Here is a 23,176-nt window from a genome sequence, read left to right as displayed (position 1 = left end):
GCGGGTGCTTTCCCCTTTGGGCATCCCAGTCATGTGGTCTAGTTGACCCAACTGATAAGACGCACAATGCTTTCTGGTTCCCAGTCGGGCGTCACAAGTTGCGTCCCGCCAACAGTTTTAAACTGCAACACGCCCGAAACCTTAGCAATATGTCTGAGTCAGAATTTCCACATGCTTTGGATAAGCAGAGTTCATTTATTTCTTCAATGTTACACAATATGACCAGGCAAGACAGAGGCAAGGTCTGTCTAATTTTAACCTTACGAAACTAACCGTGGCTATCGGGGCATGGGGTGGTATTTAAGAAGAACATCTCACCTAGTTATTGCTTTATTAAAGCTGGCAAATAGCTTCAGGAAAAGAGTGGGTAGAACTGAGTCCCGATAACTGTGGAATGGGATGAGGAGCTCATAGGGAAGAGAAATGTAGAATGGAGAAAGGGCATATGTGCACTTTTTTTTATATTATAAAGGCAACATATTCATTAATGGGACTTAATAAAATATTCTATCTGAAAACTCTAATCTAATTGGGAATTTATATTCTGCTCAATCCTACTAGATACAAAGTGGATTACAACAGTAATAATATACAGTATTAGAAAACCCAGCAAAATTAACTGGGAATTTCAAGTAACAAATTAACATAAGAATATAATAAGAAGAAAAACACGTGCAGGGGCATCATAGAAAAATGATACATAGACGGAACTGCGTGAGACGATCGCGTGTGGACAATTGAGGGTAGACCATTGCGCGCAGGACATCAGCGTGCTGGATTCAAACACTATTTTACAGCGGTCCGAGGGTGTGTGTGTGTGTAGAACCCCTCCCCACTCTTAATACTGTTGGGGGGGAGGGGTATTGGGGGGAACCTCCCATTATAGCCTTTTTCTCCATCTGTCTCTTCTCGTCTGGCAGGATCTCCGGGAATGCTGTCCTCTGCGTTCTGGTCTTCAGCTTCCTTCCTAGCATCCGGAACTGGTCCTTCAGTACTTCTCTGTTGTAGTTCCTGTTGCTTACGTTGTTTGTCCCCACATGGATCACCGCCGCCGTATCTTCTTCTCCCACACTGTCGATGATCCTGTCAACGCGGATCACTATGTCTTCTACCCTGGCTCCCGGTAGGCAGGTCACCAGTCGATCCAGTCTTCCTCCCGCTATGTTTACTATCTGATGTATTTCCACTTTTAAATTATATTTTTCGCTGCATGTTCAATTTTACTTGTTGTGAACCGCCTGGAACCATTCCTGGTCAGGCGGTATATAAAAATAAATTTACAGTGGTGCCTCGCATAACGAACGCCTCGCACAGCGAACGCCGCGCACAACGAACTTCATGTCTTGCTTCCCACAACGAACTTCGTTTCACACAACGAAGTCGCCCGAGCTGCATCCTTCCGCGCAGGCTCCGCGCTTAACTGCCCTCTCTCCGCCTGGCTCCCTGTGCAGTGGCGGACCGTCGGCTCGCAGGGGCCCGGCGCCTACTGCTGATGCGTTGGGGGGGGGCGGAGCTACTCTCGCCGCTTCCCCGATGCTAGAAAAATAACAGCTTTGTTCTCTCTCACCATTGGCATTCTGTTTACATATTGAAAGAAACAGGAAAAAAAAAGCTTATCCATTAAGACCATTTTGTAATAAGTATAAACTAGTATTATAGACAGAATGATCTGCCCAAGGAAATGGACAACATTTTCAACCATGCAGGCATTTAAAAAATGAACAGTTAAGTCCCAGTTTTTGCCGCTGAGACTCTGCCCTCTCTCACTGTAAAATTAGACTCTACTTAGTCTGTCTTTAAATTTAAAAAATGTGTGTTGTTTTAAAAAACAATTATGTTTTTAGATGTATCTAAATAAACATAATAACAAAAAATTTATCTTTTTTTATGTCATCTTAGCATATTTTATGCTACAGAACGAATTATTTTTTTTAACATGTATTGTTATGGGAAAACGCGTTTCACATAACAAACTTTTCGCATAACAAACTTGCTCCTGGAACCAATTAAGTTCGTAGTGTGAGGCACCACTGTATTATTATTATTATAACTGTATAAAGTACGTTTCCTTTTCCAGCTATTTTTTCAGAAGATCCCATGCAGTCCGGGTTTCTGTAACATAGTACCAGACATCTGTCCCATAAGTATCTGCACGAAAGACTAGAATTTGCAGAAAGTAATATCCATAAATCACAAACTGAAGAAAGCCAAATCAGGGCTAGACTCAAATATGTTAGCTCTTAACGTGGAAAAGTCCAAATTAATGATCTTCCCCATTAAAGACGGTCTGTCGATACAGGCACCTCTCAAACTCAACTCCTCGGCTATTAAAATTGTATCATCCTTAAAACTACAAGGGATCACCTTCGATAGTAAATTCACCTACCATAGTTCAGCGTTGTTTTCATAAGAACATAAGAAATGCCGCTGCTGGGTCCATCCTGCCCAGCAGTCCGCTCACGCGGCGGCCCTTGGTCAAAGACCAGTGCTCTAAAATGAGTCCAGCCTCACCTGCGAACGTCCCACTTTAGCAGGAACTTGTCCAGCTTAGTCTTGAATCCCTGGAGGGTGTTTCCCCCTATAACAGACTCCGGAAGAGCGTTCCAGCTCTCCACCACTCTCTGGGTGAAGAAGATCTTCCTTACGTTTGTACGGAATTGATCCCCTTTCAACTTTAGAGAGTGTTCTCTCATTTTCCCTACCTTGGAGAGTGTGAACAGTCTGTCTTTATCTACTAAGTCTATTCCCTTCAGTATTTTGAATGATCAGATCTCTTGCTAATCTGTTGGAACCTTCCTCTTTAAACATACTAATTCATTCCCTAGTGATATCATGTATTGACTATTGCAACACACTTTATAAAGGTATAACAAAAAAAGAATTAAGACGCCTACAAATCGTGCAAAACACCCCACTAAAAAAATTATATTATATCTATATATATAAAATCGGAGGTATGTATGTGTGTATGTATGTGTGTGTGTATGTGCCGCGATCACGCAAAAACGGCTTGACCGATTTGAACGAAACTTGGTTTGCAGATCCCTCACTACCTGGGATGATATGTTCTGGGGGTCTCGCGGCCCACCTGCACACGTGGGCGGAGCTACAAACAGAAAATCAGATTTCACCAATTCATGTCAATAGAAAAAATGTAAAAAGCTGCCATTCTCACTGTGACCAATTTGGACGAAACTTGGTATGCAGATCCCTCACTACCTGGGGTGATATGTTCTGGGGGTCTCGCGGCCCACCTGCACACGTGGGCAGAGCTACAAACAGAAAATCAGATTTCACCCATTCATGTCAATGGAAAAAATGTAAAAAGCTGCCATTCTCACAGTAATTCAAAACCGGCTTGACCGATTTGAACGAAACTTGGTATGCAGATCCCTCACTACCTGGGATGATATGTTCTGGGGGTCTCGCGGCCCACCTGCACACGTGGGCGGAGCTACAAACAGAAAATCAGATTTCACCCATTCATGTCAATGGAAAAAATGTAAAAAGCTGCCATTCTCACAGTAATTCACAAACGGCTTGACCGATTTGAACGAAACTTGGTATGCAGATCCCTCACTACCTGGGGTGATATGTTCTGGGGGTGTCGCGGCCCTCCTGCACACGTGGGCGGAGCTACAAACAGAAAATCAGATTTCACCCATTCATGTCAATGGAAAAAATGTAAAAAGCTGCCATTCTCACTGTGACCAATTTGGACGAAACTTGGTATGCAGATCCCTCACTACCTGGGGTGATATGTTCTGGGGGTCTCGCGGCCCACCTGCACATGTGGGCGGAGCTATAAACAGAAAATCAGATTTCACCCATTCATGTCAATGGAAAAAATGTAAAAAGCTGCCATTCTCACAGTAATTCAAAACCGGCTTGACCGATTTGAACGAAACTTGGTATGCAGATCTCTCACTATCTGGGTTGATATGTTCTGGGGGTCTCGCGGCCCTCCTGCACACGTGGGCGGAGCTACAAACAGAAAATCAGATTTCACCCATTCATGTCAATGGAAAATATGTAAAAAGCTGCTATTCTCACTGTAATTCAAAAACGGCTTGACCGATTTGAACGAAACTTGGTATGCAGATCCCTCACTACCTGGGATGATATGTTCTGGGGGTCTCGCAGCCCACCTGCACACGTGGGCGGAGCTACAAACAGAAAATCAGATTTCACCCATTCATGTCAATGGAAAAAATGTAAAAAGCTGCCAACGCAAAAACGGCTTGCCCGATTTTAACGAAACTTGGTATGCAGATCCCTCACTACCTGCGATGATATGTTCTGGGGGTCTCGCGGCCCTCCTGCACATGTGGGCGGAGCTACAAACAGAAAATCAGATTTCACCCATTCATGTCAATGGAAAAAATGTGAAAAGCTGCCATTCTCACTGTGACCAATTTGGACGAAACTTGGTATGCAGATCCCTCACTACCTGGGGTGATATGTTCTGGGGGTCTCGCAGCCCACCTGCACATGTGGGCGGAGCTACAAACAGAAAATCAGATTTCACTCATTCATGTCAATGGAAAAAATGTAAAAAGCTGCCATTCTCACAGTAATTCAAAACCGGCTTGACCGATTTGAACGAAACTTGGTATGCAGATCCCTCACTACCTGGGTTGATATGTTCTGGGGGTCTCGCGGCCCTCCTGCACACGTGGGCGGAGCTACAAACAGAAAATCAGATTTCACCCATTCATGTCAATGGAAAATATGTAAAAAGCTGCTATTCTCACTGTAATTCAAAAACGGCTTGACCGATTTGGACGAAACTTGGTATGCAGATCCCTCATTACCTGGGGTGATATGTTCTGGGGGTCTCACGGCCCACAACTCTATGTTGCTTGCTCAAGGGTGGGTTCACCCAAGAATTTATATGTTCTTGCTCCAGGAGGTGAAACTAAAATTGTTGTTTATAATCACGTTTTGCGTTAGTTGTATTGTATTCATTTTGTCAAATATTTCACTTTATAATTTGAATATTGTACTTTTTATTAAGCTGTAAAAAAATAATTTCATTCACCACTATAAAGTATCTTTATTTGAATCCATTTACAGTGTTATTGCTATAATTAAATACTCGTGCAACGCCGGGACATCAGCTAGTTTAATATCAAAAAATACGACCACGTCACCCCCCTTCCTTTTATGCAAAGCACATTGGCTACCTGTCGAACATAGAATTAGTTATACAATTCTATTACTTACGTTCAAGACACGCCAAAGTAATCAACCTGAATTTATCAATAGCTTACTAATCCCCTACTGTCTATCTAAATCATCCCGCTCTATGACACAAAACCTAGTCCCATCACTAAAGCATATTAACACAATAGAAACATAGAAACAGACGGCAGATAAGGGCCACGGCCCATCAAGTCTGCCCACCGCATTAACCCTCCCCTACCTTTCCCTGTGAAGAGATCCCACGTGACGATCCCATTTTGTCTTAAAATCAGGCACGCTGCTGGCCTCAATTACCTGTAGCGGAAGATTATTCCAGCGATCAATCACCCTTTCGGTGAAGAAGTATTTCCTGGTGTCACCGTGTAGTTTCCCGCCCCTGATTTTCCACGGATGCCCTCTTGTTGCCGTGGGGCCCTTGAAAAAGAAGATATCCTCTTCCCCCTCAATATGGCCCGTGAGATATTTGAACGTCTCGATCATGTCCCCCCTTTGATCGAGACGTTCAAATAAGATCAAATAAGATCAAACAACTTTGTACCATCTCTTTGGAACTCTACTCCCAATTACCTTCATGAAGAATCATCTTTGTTTCATTTTTTATTTTTTTTTTATAAAAAGCTTAAAATATTCTTGTTCCAAGATGCTTTCGAAACCTAATTGCCCTTGTAAGGGCCAAACACCCTTCCCTCCCCATCGTTCATCCATTATTTGTTCTCTTTACTCAGAATTTTGTAGTTCTTCCCCTCTTGCCATCTGTTCCTGTTTGTCTTACTCTGAGTTTTGTCTTGTCCTTCTAAATTTTCACGTCGTTTTTAATTGTCAAACCATAATCTCTTTTTATCTGTTGAAAGCTATATTTTTATTGTACACCGCTCAGAAGTTTGATTGAGCGGTATAAGAAATTTAAAATAAACTCGAAATTTGTTTTGGACTAAAAGCACTATACAAATTCAATTCAATACTTTTACTGTTTGCATATTTAGCATTATTTTACTTCATTTTGCTCAGTGTCCCTTTCAATACAAAGGGCTTTAATCTGTTATATAGGACAGAAAACACTGTTATAAGCTTAAGAAAGAAGAGCAGTGCCACCTTGTGGTAATATCAAAAACCACAATGTCTACAGCATACTACGACATCACACAATAGATTTGTTTGACGATAATTAAACCATTACAACTGCGATAAGGATAAAAACTATTTGCAGAAGAAAACCCCCCACCTAAAGTTCTAACTTCTCATATTAGAAGGCTGTCTGTAATATAAGTCAAGTACGAACACAGAAGTTTTGTAATCAGGCTGTCAATATCATGCTTATATCATTCCATTATGCTTTAAGATTTATATTATAATGTTAAGTAAAATATTAAGACCCCCCTTTTATCAAGCCGTGGTAGAGCATTTTAGTGCTGGCCGGCGAGTTAAACGCTCTGACACTCCTTCAATTCATATGAGCGTCGAAGCATTTACCTTGCCAGCCAGCGCCAAAACGCTCTGCCACGGCTTGAAAAAAGAAGGCCTAAGATTGCGAATTGTAAAGAAAACACAGAACTGTAAATGGGTACATCAGAAAAATTGCAAAATGAAGTTTGGTTTAAAGATTCTTTTTTTTTTTTTTAATGTTTTGAGTCAACTTAGCTATTCCCTAAATGAGGGACCCTTTTACTAAACTGCAGCATGCACTAAATCCATTAGCATACCTTACCAAAAGAAGCCCTAAATGTTACTTGCTCATTTTCTTCAGCTAAGAAATTCAAGGTCATGCATTTGGGCTGCAAAAACCAGAGGAACGGTACAGTTTAGGGGGTGAAGAACTTATGTGCACAACGGAAGAGCGGGACTTGGGCGTGATTGTATGAGATGATCTTAACGTCGCCAAACAGGTTGAAAAGGTGATGGCGAAAGATGGAAGGATGCTAGGTTGCATAGGGAGAAGTATGGCCAGTAGGAAAAAGGAGGTATTGATGCCTCTGTAGAAGACTCTGGTGAGACCTCATTTAGAATATTGTGTACAATTCTGGAGGCCGCACGTTCAAAAAGATATAAAAAGGATGGAGTCAGTCCAGAGGAAGGCTACCAAAATGATGTGTGGTCTTCATGATAAGGCGTATGGGGCAGACTTCAAGATCTCAATCTGTAGACTTTGGAGGAAAGGCGGGAGAGGGGAGATATGATAGAGACGTTTAAATACCTACGTAATGTAAATGCGCATGAGTTGAGTCTCTTTCATTTGAAAGGAAACTCTGCAACGAGAGGGCATAGGATGAAGTTAAGAGGTGATAGGCTCCGGAGTCATCTGAGGAAATACTTTTTTACGGAAAGGGTGGTAGATGCGTAGAACAGTCTCCCAGAATAGGTGGTGGAAACAGAGACTGTGTCTGAATTCAAGAAACCCTGAGATAGGCACGTGGGATCTCTCAGAGAGAGAAAGAGATAATGGTTACTGTGGATGGGCAGACTGGATGGGCCATTTGGCCTTTATCTGCTGTCATGTTTCTGTGTTCTATATTTCTATATCTAGTGTCCATTTAGAGGCTAAGGAGCATATTAACTGAAGAATGTTAAGTCCTTAACGTGCATTAGCAGGGATCCCGTGATAGCATTCAGGTAGTCTGTGGCAGTACAGGGTATTTTTGCTATTTGCAGCAGTATGGTTCCCAAAAATCTCAGCGAATTCGCGAATAACTAAACAATACGTCTGTGGGAAAATAGACATTTAGGTTCCAGCCACATGTGTGGTTCCTCAAAATCGCGGAAAGTGCCTAATGGATCCTATAGGGAAAAAACGGGGTTAGGTTCCCGCATGCATGTTTGGTGTTGCTTGTAACTCATATCAGATAAGTTCCCACGCAGACAATACACAGGACTTCAGACCGTCGAGTCTACATCTAAAGTAATGTGATTTTAAACTTTTTGAAAACCTTACTAAGGATTCTTCTTGCCTTAATTCTAATGGCAAGTTATACAATTGAAGCGGTACTAGATAGAAAAAAAAAAAGCTGAATTTCTAGTAGATGCCAAATGTGCTTTCGATATATCTTAGCGATCGCCATGGAGCATAGAACATCACCAAGTGTGTTCATGCCGCAGCCCCTCAGTATCTCTCCTCTCTTGTCTCTCCTTACACACCTTCCTGAGAGCTCCGTTCCCCAGATAAGTTGCTTTTATCTGTACCCTTCTCCTCCACTGCCAATTCCAGTCTTCGTGCCTTTCATCTTGCTGCCCCGTATGCCTGGAATAAACTACCTGAGCCCTTGTTCTCTTGTTCAAAAGTAGGCTGAAAATGCTCAAGTACCTGAATAAATTCATGTTCTGAGCTCCCCTGGGAGAACGGTAGAGAAAATTGAGTAAATAAATAAAAACCCACCTTTTTTGAGAGTACTCATAACCCTCCTCCCCACTGCTCTCTGCTCACCACCCTAGCCATACGTTAACTGTAACCCCTACCCTGGCATCCTGTTTATCTGTCTTTGTCGATTAAATTGTCAGCTCATTGGAGCAGGGACTGTCTCCTTTGATACTCTGTGCGGCGCTGCATATGCCTGGTAGTGCTCTAGAAATAATTAATAGTAGTACTCTGTGGCTTAGCAAGGGTAGAAGGCACCTGGGGCAGTGGTACCCCCCCCCCCGTGCTCTCCTCTCTGCCCCCCCTGCTTCTTTCGTGCCACCCCTTCCCTGCTCTTTTTGTGCCTCCCACGTCACCCTCGCACCCTCCCTTCCCAACTCTACAGCTCTTTAAATCTTCACCAGCGCGAATAGCTTCTCCGCTCTGCTGCTCACGCCAGCGTTTGCTTTCCCTCTGACGTCACTTCATGGCCCCGCGACCCGGAAGTGATTTCATAGGGACATGGGCCAGCGTGAGCAGGAGGTCAGACTAGTTGCTCGTGCTGGCAAAAATTTAAAGAGGTATGGGGAGGCAGGCAAGGGAGGGCGTGAGCATGGCAGGGGGGAGGCAGAGAGGTGCCCCCACCAAGACGGCACCTGGGGCAGTCCACCCCCCCCTCCTCCTTACTACATCAGTAGGAATGTCTCTCTTCCTGTCGGTATGCGAGTCAGTCTTTGTTCAGGCTGTGACAGGAAGGGAAGTGTGCATTGTTTGTTTTGTCAGCACGCAGTTTTTCATGCCGTAGTCATTTGCATCGCCATTAGGTCACTGCATTAGAAGCATCAATCTTTTTAGCACATGCATTAGAATGTCGTGTGACGGAGCTTAATGCACCATGCCAACGCCCCACTTTCTACACTGAAGCCATTCTCTGTGGCCTTTCTTCTGCATCTATCTGAGCGAGAAGCATTTTCCGATGGCGCACATTCGCTGAATGCCGTCTTCCAGAGCCCTCAGGACACACACAGCCGCTTGTGTTTGCAGGTCGCCCTCAACGAATATGCATGGGAGCAATCTGCCTACACTGAAATCCCGACCGTCTTGGACCCAGTCGAGAGGACCTCGGTTCTAAACGCACAGGCACTTTCCCCAATGCCGAAGGAAGTAGATAGATGCTGCCAAGTGGAAATAAGCTTCACAGAAACCGCAGAGGGCAGAATGTCACCATTATAGCAAATATTGACAGTTTTAGTACTCTTAAAGCAGACATGCATAATTTAAGATAATGGGAGACAAAACAGAATCCCGATGGCTTTAATGGAAGAGAAACTTCCATTTCTTTCCCTTTTATGCAAGTCCAATATCAACGAATGCTCGGTGTAACATTAACAAAGGGCCTCCAAGCTTTGCAGGGGTCTCAAAGTCCCTCCTTGAGGGCCGCAATCCAGTCGGGTTTTCAGGATTTCCCCAATGAATATGCATTGAAAGCAGTGCATGCAAATAGATCTCATGCATATTCATTGGGGAAATCCTGAAAACCCGACTGGAATACGGCTCTCGAGGACCGGAGTTCCCTACCCCTGCCTTAACAGTTTCTTTTTGGTCTCATAAGAGAGTATGAGTTTATATTTGCACTCTGTCGTTTCCAGGATCCAGAGGGAAACATTTTTTCCCTGAGATGGCTATGATCTAAAGCAGGGGGTCTCAAAGTCCCTCCTTGAGGGCCGCAATCAAGTCGGGTTTTCAGGATTTCCCCAATGAATATGCATGAGATCTATGTGCATGCACGGCTTTCAATGCATATTCATTGGGGAAATCCTGAAAACCTGACTGGATTGCAGCCCTCAAGGAGGGACTTTGAGATCCCTGGTTTAGGGCGAGTTACCATATTTTTTTATGAAAAAAAGAGGACATGTGGCCCCGCCCAGCCCCACCCCCACACAACGTCACCCCCTCTTCTTCCTGGAGCTTTGGGTGTCTAACTTAACCGGCTAAAGACTGGATATTGGCATTTAACTGGTTAAGTGCTGACTCTGCCTTGACTCAGCACCCACTGAATAGCCAGTTTCAGTCTAGGTGGTGAGGACCTGATCGTATAAACGGCGTCTAACTCAGTAGGTACCTAGGAAAATGGTCCCTACTGCACATCAATTGAAGTTAGCCGCCATTTATAGAATCAGGCCTAGTAGCGCCTAAATCGAGTTAAATGCCGCTAGGCTTCAGCAACTTAGGCCGGGGGTTTTTCTTGGCCAAAAATAACAGCACTTAACTCTTTCCAGGCCCAAACTCCGCCTTTAACCACACCTAATTTTGGGGTGGGTACTGGTAGGTGCCTCGGTGACGACGCCTATGTCACGCTACCTGAAAATTAAATATTTTAAAAATTATTTTTTTTAATGGCATTGTTCAATTAACAGAGCCGATTGAACCAATTAAAAATTTAAGTTAGGCGTCCAGGTCGGCTAGGCGTGTTGATCTAGGCGCCTAACTAGAGGCGTCTTTTATTAAATCAGGCTCTTTGGGCTGATATTCAGCAGCATTATCCATTCAAATGCTTCCAAATAAGAACCTAAGAATTGCCATACAGGGAAAGTCCTTCAAGTCCAGTATCCTGTTTCCAACAGTGGCCAACCCAGGTCCCAAGTGCCTGCCAGAAATCCAAAGAGTAGCAACATTCCAGCATCTCAAAGAAGAGCAAGATTCCGGAACCCCAATGAGAGCTGAGATTGTGATGTCATAATGCCTCATTCCACAGTGCCTTAGAGCCAACCTCAGCAGTGATGTCACAATGGCTTCATTGTCCTATACTTGGCTCACATAAAAACATAAGAATTGCCATACTGGGACAGACTGAAGGTCCATCAAGCCCAGTATCCTGTTTCCAACAGTGGCCAACCCAGGTCCAGAGTACCTAGCTAGATCTCAAGGAATAAAACAGATTTTCTGCTGCTTCTCCTAGGAATAAGCGGTGGATTTCCCCAAGTCATCTCACTAATGGCCTATGGACTTCTCTTTTAGGAGATTATCCAGACCTTTTTTAAACCCGCTAAGCTAACTGACTTCACCACATTCTCCGGCAATGAATTCCAGAGTTTAATTGCACATTTAAGAACATAAGAATTGCTGCTGCTGGGTCAGACCAGTGGTCCATCATGCCCAGCAGTCTGCTCCCGGGTGGTCCTCTGGTCAAAGGCCAGCGTCCTAACTGAGACTAGCCCTACCAGTGCACGTTCCTGTTCAACAGGAACTTGTCTAATTTTGTCTTGAATCCCTGGAGGGTGTTTTCCCCTATAATAGACTCCAGTTTTCTATAAGAACATAATTTCAGCTAGCCCCGCGCAGGCAATCTAACTGGGCAGAAACCTCCCCTGCCTGTTAAATTGCTTTGAATATTGACCCCCCATGGTTTGCAAAGCTATCTCATGCATATTCATGAAGGAAAATCCTGAAACTTTACTGCCTAGGAGAGGGTTGAGGGATGGAATTTTGGTAGGACTAGTTGAATTAGGTGATTGGGTGTTTATCCAGTGGGATTTGACTATTGTACCTTGCACTTACTGAGATAGGAAAGTAGTCTCTCATGTATGTCCAAACGACACTTCTTCTAAGGAATCGGCACCTTCGGCCTCCTATGCTGGGTGTGTCCCAATCCAGGTACCACCATATTCCATAGAGCACACTGAGCAACCACAATCGAGTGAACAGGAGTCCGATGAAGACAAAAATGCAGGTCTGAGCTGTAAGAGATGCAGAATAAAAAGATCAGAGCATAATCGCCAACCCAGAGCACTCGGTCCCTTAACACTGTGTTGGCATTTCAGAGTACCGATATCTTTTGGCCATGATAAATGCCAGAGATGTAAAGTTGGCTCCAGCGCATCAGCCAATAGAAGGGACAACTGTGGCTTCACTCTACTGTGCACATCAGGGGTCTCAAAGTCCCTCCTTGAGGGCCGCAATCCAGTCGGGTGTTCAGGATTTCCCCAATGGATATGCATGAGATCTATGTGCATGCACTGCTTTCAATGCGTATTCATTGGGGAAATCCTGAAAACCCGACTGGATTGCGGCCCTCGAGGACTGGAGTTGCCCACCCCTGCTCTAGATCTAACCAATATCAGGGGTCCCCAAAGTCCCTCCTTGAGGGCCAAATCCAGTCGGGTTTTCAGGATTTCCCCAATGGATATGCATGAGATCTATGTGCATGCACTGCTTTCAATGCATAGTCATTGGGGAAATCCTGAAAACCCGACTGGATTGCGGCCCTCTAGGAGGGACTTTGAGATCCCTGGTGCACATGGACTTGTCATTCAGATTCTCTTTGCATAATCATTGAGATTGAGGCAAGAGCGAACAAGTCATAATTCAGAGGGGCTATCCATGCAAACGTCTGATGGAATATCTGGGTATAAGATATGTCTTTTATACCCCAGACCAGAGGTAGGCAATTCCGGCCCTCGAGAGCCGGAGCCAGGTCAGGTTTTCAGGATATCCACAATACATATGCATGAGATAGTTTTGCATCCCAAGGAGGCAGTGCATGCAAATCCATCTCATACATATTCCTTGTAGATATCCTGAAAACCTGACCTGGCTCCGGCTCTCGAGGACCGGGAATTGCCTACCCCTGCCCCAGACCAATTGCGAGCTTTTCTGGACTTGAAAAACTTGGCAGCTGGGAAGATTCAGGGCTCCTTTCACTGAGCTGTGATAGCGTTTTTAGCGCACGCTAAGCCAGGGGTCTCCAAAGGCCCCCCCTCGAGGTCCGAATCCAGTCAGGTTTTCGGGATTTCCCCAATGACTATGCATGAGATCTATGTGCATGTACTGCTTTCAATGCATAGCCATTGGGGAAATCCCGAAAACCTGACTGGATTCGGCTCTCGAGGAGGGACTTTGGAGACCCCTGCGCTAAACCCACGCTGCATGGCTAGAACTAACGCCAGCTCAATGCTGGCGTTAAGGTCTAGCGCGCGGGGCAATTCCACGCGTTAATGCCCTAACGCGCCTTAGTAAAAGGAGCCCTCAATCGTGCTTACGGCGAAGCTTGTAGTGTAATTTCTTCAGCAAATAAAAGCCATTATCAGTTTTTGGAGCCACAGCCTGGAGTTAATCCAGGGCTTGACCCCAAGGAAAATGAACTGCCACAAAGGCTCCTTGCACTAAAGGTGCGCTACGCTTTTTAGCGTGCACTAAACATTAGTGCATGGTAAACGCTAACGCGCCCATTATGTCTATGGACGCATTAGAGTTTAGCGCACGCTAAAACGGCAAACAGACCTTAGTAAAAGAGGGGGGTTAGTGGATTCACCTGAGGCCCAGCAAAGCACACGAATGGGATTTTTCTCTTCCTGACCATTCTTTCCCTGGTCTCCTGTCTCTCCTGTAGGACTGTTCTTTTTTTTATCGCTAGGTTCTGGCGACTGTCTTCTCTTGGTTGCCCTATACCTCAAGTTCCTTCTTCTGTTGCTATGGTGAGTTCTACAGTTGGCATTTGCATTAAGGGTGGGAAGCTAAGTCTCCCCTCCCCCAAATTCACCACTGCAAAAGCCCCAGCGAGCCCAAAGACTCAGACAGCAGGACTGCAGTGTCTGGAGATGGGCTGTAGAGATGGCGAGGCCTGGGACACAAACACGATGGAGCGGCTAAGTCCCAACAAAGACTGGTGAACTGAGTATTTCACAAAATTCTTTATTTTTAACAAATATGGACTCGACATGCTCATGTTTCGGCCCAAATGGCCTGCTTCAGGAGTCTACAAACATAAAAATATACATTAAAACCAAGCAATTTTAATAATATGACACACGTGAATATAAATTAAAAATGAAGGAAAATCTCATAAATGCCAATAAAGGAAATATGAAGACAAATATATTACCAAGGGATGTTTAAAAAGAGGACCAATTATATCTATGGAAACATATAAGTTCACATATCATAAGAAAAATATATACATATATACTTAATGGCCAAATAAAAAACAACATAACTTACAAATCACATTGAAATTTCATAAAAATACAATAAAACCTTATAATCCTTAGGAACCATAAATAGATATATATAGAAAAGATATGAATATCAACCATATAAAAATATATATAATGAATAAATATCAGATATATATACAAAATGTATATATATATATATATAGTAAATTGCAGTGTCTGGAGATGGGTTGCAGAGATGGTGAGGCCTGGGACATACCACTCTCTTGTGCGTGGACCTGATTCTTCTGCGGGAATTGCCATGCAACTGGTTTTGTGTCTCTGACAACTGGCTGTTAAGTGCTCGGTTGCCAACTGGCTCCAGGTTTCCAGAAGTTTCAAGTTTATTAAAAACATTTTTTATACCGCTAATTCAAATTTCTAAGCGGTGTACAGCCTTAATAAAAGAAAGGTTTTAAAACACAAATAAAAAATTGGTGTTAAAATATTATACACTTCTATACTAGGTTAGTAGACTTTTAGCATAGGACACATATCCTGACTCCACATAATTTGGGAAGTAGGGTTGAAGTACAATAATTATAATAAAGCACACTTAAGGGTTAAAACAATAGGTGGGGAAGGGACTATTGCTGATTTAGTCCTAAAAAGGGCAGTTTTATCCAAAAGCATCCTCAAATAAAAATGTTTCGACTTTTGCTTTAAACTGCTTTATCGAGGTTTCCGCTCGTAAGTGGTTGGGCAAAGAATTCCATAGGGAAGGTGCAGGGACGGCAAAGTTATTAGATCTCGGCGTATTGATTAGTTTCAAAGATGGTACAACAAGAAGGTTTTGCGACGTAGATCGGAGGAATTTAGCAGGTTGATATGGAATAAGGAGTCCATCGATGAATTCGGGTTGGCTATTGGAACGAGTAGTAAGGGTTAACAGTAAAATTTTGTAACTAATTCTGTGCTCGACGGGCAGCCAATGAGCGTCGATTAGAAGGGGAGAGACATGGTCATACTTCTTTGCGCCGTAAATGATCTTAATAGCAGTATTCTGTATTATCTGAAGGCATCTTATTTCCTTTTTGGTAATGCCCTTATAGAGGGCATTACAATAATCTATGCAGGAAATAAGCAAAGAGTGAATTAGTGGGTTCAACGATGAGGGATCGAGCAGTTTAGCAAGAGACCTTATCATTCTGAGACGGTCTGGTTTCATCCCACTTGTCTGCATGGACATAAGCATTTATGTAATTTTCTTTGGGAAAGCCAAGAGGTTCAGGGCTTATGAAGGTCATTTGGCCAAGGCTTCACCTAGAAAACAATGCTTATTAGTTTAATCCTTTCCATTAGACATGAAATTAAATCAGCTAGACAGAATGTATTGGCTTAGCTAAAGAGGTGGAATTGTGGATTTGGCATCCGGCCTTTCTGTTCTACAACCAAAGCGGTTTACAATTATTATATGCAGGTTTCTCTGTCCCTGGTGGATTCACAGCAAGTCCATAGAAGCGCTGGTGTAAATCTGTTCAGGTGACTGACAAAGTCACTGGTACAGAATTCATTTTGTATTCAATCGTAGAGAATGACATGAGGACAATATCCCCGTCCCATCCCGATGATTTCTGTCCCTGCCCCATTCCTATAAGCTCTGTCTTAACCGCACAAGCCTCAAACACTTATGATTGTAAAGCGTTTGAGGCTTGTGCAGATGAAGGCGGAGCTTAGGCATTGGTGGAATGAAGCATTATGACATCACAATCTGAGCTCTAGAATGTTGCTATGTATGATTTTAACGTGTTTGAGGCTTGTGCAGATGAGGACGGAGCTTAGGCATTGGTGGAATGAAGCATTATGACATCACAATCTGAGCTCTAGAATGTTGCTACGTATGATTTTAACGTGTTTGAGGCTTGTGCAGATGAGGGCGGAGCTTAGGCATTGGTGGAAATGAGGCATTATGACATCACAATCTGAGCTCTAGAATGTTGCTACGTATGATTTTAACGTGTTTGAGGCTTGTGCAGATGAGGGCGGAGCTTAGGCATTGGTGGAATGAGGCATTATGACATCACAATGTGAGCTCTAGAATGTTGCTACGTATGATTTTAACGTGTTTGAGGCTTGTGCAGATGAGGACGGAGCTTAGGCATTGGTGGAATGAAGCATTATGACATCACAATCTGAGCTCTAGAATGTTGCTACGTATGATTTTAACGTGTTTGAGGCTTGTGCAGATGAGGGCGGAGCTTAGGCATTGGTGGAATGAGGCATTATGACATCACAATCTGAGCTCTAGAATGTTGCTACGTATGATTTTAACGTGTTTGAGGCTTGTGCAGATGAGGGCGGAGCTTAGGCATTGGTGGAATGAGGCATTATGACATCACAATGTGAGCTCTAGAATGTTGCTACGTATGATTTTAACGTGTTTGAGGCTTGTGCAGATGAGGGCGGAGCTTAGGCATTGGTGGAATGAGGCATTATGACATCACAATCTGAGCTCTAGAATATTGCTACTTCTGATTTTAAAGTGTTTGAGGCTTGTGCAGATGAAGACGGTGTTTGCAGGAATGGGGCAGGGACAGGAAAAGAACTCGCGGGGGGACAGGATGGGGATAGAGACATCCCGCAGGGACGGGGAAAATTTGTCCCCGGGTCATTCTCTAAAAATGAAAGAAACTTAGAACTTTGGAGAGGTTGTACTTTCTCCCCATTTTTTTTTTTTTTACAGTCCAAAATGAAAATGTTAGGAACATTTTTAAAAAACATTACACGCCATATCATGATTATAATCTGTGAACTTACGTTTAAGCTGCAAAGGACAGAAATAGCCTTACAGTCTGTGTTTCAGATGCTCTGTGGTATTACGTGGTAACACAGTAAATGACGGCAGATAAAGACCCGAGTGGTCCATCCAGTCTGCCCAACCATACATGCTCCATAATTTAAACGGTCCTTTTTCTTAGATATTTCTGGACCAGAAACCCAGAGTTCTGTCCAGTAGTGTGCTTAAGTTCTATCTATTGGACTCTCCGTCAAAGCTCACTCCAGCCCATCTTAACCATCCGAATATCGAAGCCCTTCCCAGCCTGTCCAGGACACAGACAGTTCAAGTCTGCCCAGTACTGGCCTTAATTCCTTCAATATATACCTATTATTTTCTGATTCGAGATCCTCTGTTTTCATCCCATGCTTGTTTGAACCCTGCCACCGTTTTCCTCTCCACCACCTCCCTCAGGATCGTATTCCACGCATCAACCACCCTCTCCGTAATGAAGAATTTCCTGACATTATTCTTGAGATAATAATTACCCAGGCTTGGTGTTTGATGGATCCACAAACAAACATAAAACTACCTAATTTCCCCTTAAATACAAACCCGTGTGCAACAGCTTCAGACCTGAGGATTTAGACAAGATGCCATAAAAGTATTTGCCATGCTCGATACAGGATAAAGTCCACTAAATACAGCTCCTCCTTTGTAAAACCTGCTATCATCAGAAAACTGTAAGAATAAGGATCAAAAGAAATCATAAAACACAGCAAGCGTAAAGGTCTGGCCTCAAAGTCCTTGCAATCAACACCAAGCTCTGGTGAAATTACTTAGATAAAGTCTCAGTGCATGAGGCGCTTTTAAAATCGGTGCAATTAAATCACAAGTTGCAAAGATCATTGCTCAGGGCTGCAGTTGATAAACCTTTGGAGTAGAGAATGACACGGGGACAAATTTTGTCCCTGTCCTGCAGGAAATTCAATTTTCTCGTCCTGTCCCAGCGAGTTTTGTCGCTGTCTCTGTCCCACTCCTGTAAACTCAGCCTTAACTGCGCAAACCTCAAACACTTATGATTTTAAGGTGTTTGAGGCTTGTGCAGATGAGGACGGAGCTTAGGCATTGGTGGAATGAGGCATTATGACATCACAGTCTGAGCTTTAGAATGTTGCTACTTCTGATTTTAAAGCGTTTGAGGCTTGTGCAGATGAGGACGGAGCTTAGGCATTGGTGGAATGAGGCATTATGACATCACAGTCTGAGCTCTAGAATGTTGCTACTTATGATTTGAAAGTGTTTGAGGTTTGTGCAGATGAGGACGGAGCTTAGGCATTGGTGGAATGAGGCATTATGACATCACAGTCTGAGCTCTAGAATGTTGCTACTTGTGATTTGAAAGTGTTTGAGGTTTGTGCAGATGAGGACGGAGCTTAGGCATTGGTGGATTGAGGCATTATGACATCACAGTCTGAGCTCTAGAATGTTGCTACTTCTGATTTTAAAGCGTTTGAGGCTTGTGCAGATGAGGACGGAGCTTAGGCATTGGTGGAATGAGGCATTATGACATCACAGTCTGAGCTCTAGAATGTTGCTACTTATGATTTGAAAGTGTTTGAGGTTTGTGCAGATGAGGACGGAGCTTAGGCATTGGTGGATTGAGGCATTATGACATCACAGTCTGAGCTCTAGAATGTTGCTACTTATGCTTTTAAAGTGTTTGAGGTTTGTGCAGATGAGGACGGAGCTTAGGCATTGGTGGAATGAGGCATTATGACATCACAGTCTGAGCTCTAGAATGTTGCTACTTATGATTTCAAAGTGTTTGAAGTTTGTGCAGATGAGGACAGAGCTTAGGCATTGGTGGATTGAGGCATTATGACATCACAATCTGAGCTCTAGAATGTTGCTACTTATGATTTGAAAGTGTTTGAGGTTTGTGCAGATGAGGACGGAGCTTAGGCATTGGTGGATTGAGGCATTATGACATCACAGTCTGAGCTCTAGAATGTTGCTACTTCTGATTTTAAAGCGTTTGAGGCTTGTGCAGATGAGGACGGAGCTTAGGCATTGGTGGAATGAGGCATTATGACATCACAGTCTGAGCTCTAGAATGTTGCTACTTAGGATTTTAAAGTGTTTGAGGTTTGTGCAGATGAGGACGGAGCTTAGGCATTGGTGGAATGAGGCATTATGACATCACAGTCTGAGCTCTAGAATGTTGCTACTTCTGATTTTAAAGCGTTTGAGGCTTGTGCAGATGAGGACGGAGCTTAGGCATTGGTGGAATGAGGGCATTATGACATCACAGTCTGAGCTCTAGAATGTTGCTACTTATGATTTGAAAGTGTTTGAGGTTTGTGCAGATGAGGACGGAGCTTAGGCATTGGTGGAATGAGGCATTATGACATCACAGTCTGAGCTCTAGAATGTTGCTACTTATGCTTTTAAAGTGTTTGAGGCTTGTGCAGATGAGGACAGAGTTTGCAGGAATGAGGCAGGGACAGGAAAAGAACTCATGGGGACGGGATGGGAAAATGAGTTCCCGAGGGGATTGGGAAAAATTTCTCCCCGTGTCATTCTCTACTTTGGAGAAGCAAAGGGTCAGTTGGTAAATCTGACCCAGGAAATCCAGCTCAGCAAAATGCAGTCGATATCCTTTTAGGTAACTTGAGTCACCTCAGACCCTTCTGTTATTAGCAATTGTGACTAGTCAGTCATAGGAGTTTAATTTGAAGAGAGACTGAATACATTCCCAAGTTATTTTAAGGAGATTTTCCAGAATCTGCGTATTCATGTACAGCAGACCATAAGAGCCAACTTTTCAAAATGATTGGGGGGAGAGGGGTGCTTGACTTTCCACAAACTCCCAAGTCCATATAAAGGAAATTAAAGCACGGTGGGTTGTGAACACAATTGTCCAAGCTGTTCTTCAATGAAAGCCCAGCAGGTGGCGCCACACCGAGAGGACTTGTGGGTAAAAGAAATGCTAGGGGTAGCACTGCAGTTCCCTCAGTCTCTCTTCCTCCCCACCCAGTGGCGTATTAAGGGGGGGGTGCGAGGGGGGCGATCCGCCCCGGGCACGGTCTTCATCAGGGCTATGGCAACCCTCCTCCTCTCTGCCCCCCCTCTTCCCACACCTCATGCGCCCACGCCCCATCCCCACACCTTTATAACTTCGGCCAAAGCAGCGACGAACTTGCTGCTCGTGGCGGCCAGAGACATTTCTCACCATACCGTTCACTCTTGTGTCACCCCAAAAACAGGCTACGGATTTTCTAGTACATTTGTTGCGGTCCACTTGGGGGGGGGTTTCAAACCAATAATCTGGGGCTCCTGAGGAAGATGTGTTAATCGAAACACGGACCGCGTTGGGTCCCCGCTTCTCGAAAGAAAATGTGGATTTATTTCACGCAACAATTGATTGACTTAATAAAGCACTTGCGACTTGGACACGCTCCGCAGTTCCTTCTTGTTTTGCGATCTTTGCCACCAATCCATAGCAATGTAATTTATTCTGAATTTAACTTTAAAAGAACAAGAATCCATCCAAGCTGCAATTCTATTCAAACAAACCCTCCAGGAGATCAAAGATCATAGGAGATCACAGAGCTATGACAAGGCAAGATGATAAAAAAAAACATAGTAACATAGTAGATGACGGCAGATAAAGACCCAAATGGGCCATCCAGTCTGTTAACCTGATTCAATTTAATTTTTTTCTTCTTCTAGATATTTCTGGGCAAGAATCCAAAACTCTACCCAGCACTGTGACTTGGGTTCCAACTACTGAAACCTACTCCAGCCCATCTACACCCTCCCAGCCGTTGAAGCCCTCCCCAGCCCATCCTCCACCAAACGGCCATATACAGACACAGACCGTGCAAGTCTGCCCAGTACTGGCCTTCAATATTTGCTATTATTTTCTGATTCTAGATCCTCTGTGTTCATCCCACGCTTCTTTGAACTCAGTCACCGTTTTCCTCTCCACCACCTCTCTCTCTCTATTTGTCTTTCTTTCTCTCTCTTTGTCTTTCTCTCTTTCTCTTTCTTTGCCTTTCTCTCTCTCTCTTTTTCTCTCTTTCTCTTTTTTTCTCTCTTTCTCTGTCTTTCTCTCTGTCTTTCTTTCTCTCTCTCTTTGTCTTTCTCTCTCTCTCTTTCTCTTTCTTTATCTCTCTTTGTCTTTCTTTCTCTCTCTTTCTCTGTCTTTCTCTCTCTCTCTCTTTGTCTTTCTCTTTTTCTCTCTCTTTGTCTTTCTCTCTCTTTCTTTGTCTTTCTCTCTCTCTTTCTTTGTCTCTCTCTCTGTCTTTCTTTCTCTCTCTCTCTCTTTGTCTTTCTCTCTCTCTTTCTCTGTCTTTCTCTCCCTTTGTCTTTCTTTCTCTCTCTCTCTTTCATAGTAACATAGTAGATGACGGCAGATAAAGACCCGAATGGTCCATTCAGTCTGCCCAACCTGATTCAATTTAAATTTTTAAATTTTTTCTTCTTAGCTATTTCTGGGCAAGAATCCAAAGCTCTATCCGGTACTGTGCTTGGGTTCCAACTGCCGAAATCTCCGTTAAAACCTACTCCAGCCCATCTACACCCTCCCAGCCATTGAAGCCCTCCCCAGCCCATTCTCCCCCAAACGGCCATATACAGACACAGACGGTGCAAGTCTGCCCAGTACTGGCCTTAGTTCTTCAATATTTACTATTATTTTCTGATTCTACATCTGAACATCACCAGCATAAATGCAGTAAGACATCCCCAACTCGGTGGATTTCCTCATCCAGAGTACTTAGGATTCCTCTTAGTATGCTGTGGTAGAAAGTGGCCTTTGCACACCCTTACATGGGCATTTCCAGTGCAAAATGACCGATTGTCCAATTGTCATGCACTAATGTTGCCCTTACTGACATCTCTTTTGTAGGCAGTGAGGCCCTGATTCTATAAATGAATCCTAAAGTTATGGTAGGCGCCTAGATCAATGTGCCTAGACGACCCAGGCAGCTAACATAATTTTCATAATTGGCTTAATCAGTGCTGGTAATTGACAGTGCCATTAAAAAACAATTAAAAATGATTAAATTATTTAGCTGGCAGGCACCTAAATCAATAGGTGTCTACCATTTTGAGATAGACATCTACTCCAAAATGCCTACTAGCAAGTAGGCATGGTTAGGGGCAGATTCCGGATGGATTTTGGGTGTGGTTTGACTTAGTCTCTGGCAGGCGTCTAACTTAGACACACTCATTTAGGTCAAGAAAGCTCTAGCCTAAATGGAGTGAACCTAAGTTTTCAGTGCCTACCAGTGCCTAAGACCACTTAGACACCATTAGGTGTGATTCTATAAATGGCGCCTAGCGGATGATTGACGACCATGCTCAACGGCGTCTAGCAGTTAGGTACCATTTACCGATTCAGGCCCAAAGGGCCAGATTCTATAAGTGGAACCCAAATCATCAGCCGCCTACAAAAACACGCTGAGGTGTTGTTTAACGGCGCCTACCAGAAACTTAGGCGTCTGCAATTCTGGTCTGGATGCAGGCATTCAATAAAACTCATAAGTCATCAACGCAATGTTCTGCTTGCTAAGTGTTATTGGAACATTCAATTGAAACACACACAAAAAATGGAGAAAAACAGACCTCAATAATGTCACTCTCAGATCTCAAATCAGTTCTTGAGAGCACTTATCATTTTTTTAAAATTTTTTTATAAACCGCTTAAAATCATATAAGATGTTAGGTGTGACATTGAGCAAGAGCGAACAGGAAAAAGACCTGGGGGTACTGATAGACCGGACACTGAAACCGTCGGCACAATATGCGGCGGCTGCAAAGAAAGCAAACAGGATATTGGGCATGATTAAGAAGGGAATCACAAGTAGATCGGCTAACGTCATAATGCCGCTTTACAGAGCAATGGTCAGGCCACACCTGGAGTATTGTATC

The 23,176-nt window shown here is 43.6% G+C and overlaps 1 protein-coding gene across 2 annotated transcripts in view; it reads right to left on the bottom strand.

The window, feature by feature from the left end:
- MOGAT2 (monoacylglycerol O-acyltransferase 2) overlaps positions 1-23,176 on the bottom strand; it is an 88,026-nt gene that overhangs the window by 44,304 nt on the left and 20,546 nt on the right. For both annotated transcript variants that reach the window (XM_033949124.1, XM_033949123.1), the window contains exon 2: positions 12,089-12,267. In XM_033949124.1, the coding sequence (XP_033805015.1) occupies positions 12,089-12,112 (24 nt within the window). In that variant the 5' untranslated portion in view covers positions 12,113-12,267. The remainder of the gene's footprint in view (positions 1-12,088; positions 12,268-23,176) is intronic.

Source organism: Geotrypetes seraphini, chromosome 6 (genome assembly GCF_902459505.1).
Source record: "Geotrypetes seraphini chromosome 6, aGeoSer1.1, whole genome shotgun sequence".
In the NCBI taxonomy this organism is placed as follows: domain Eukaryota; kingdom Metazoa; phylum Chordata; class Amphibia; order Gymnophiona; family Dermophiidae; genus Geotrypetes; species Geotrypetes seraphini.
Note: the sequence above shows the minus strand (reverse complement) of the source record. Positions and strands in the feature narration are given on the sequence as shown.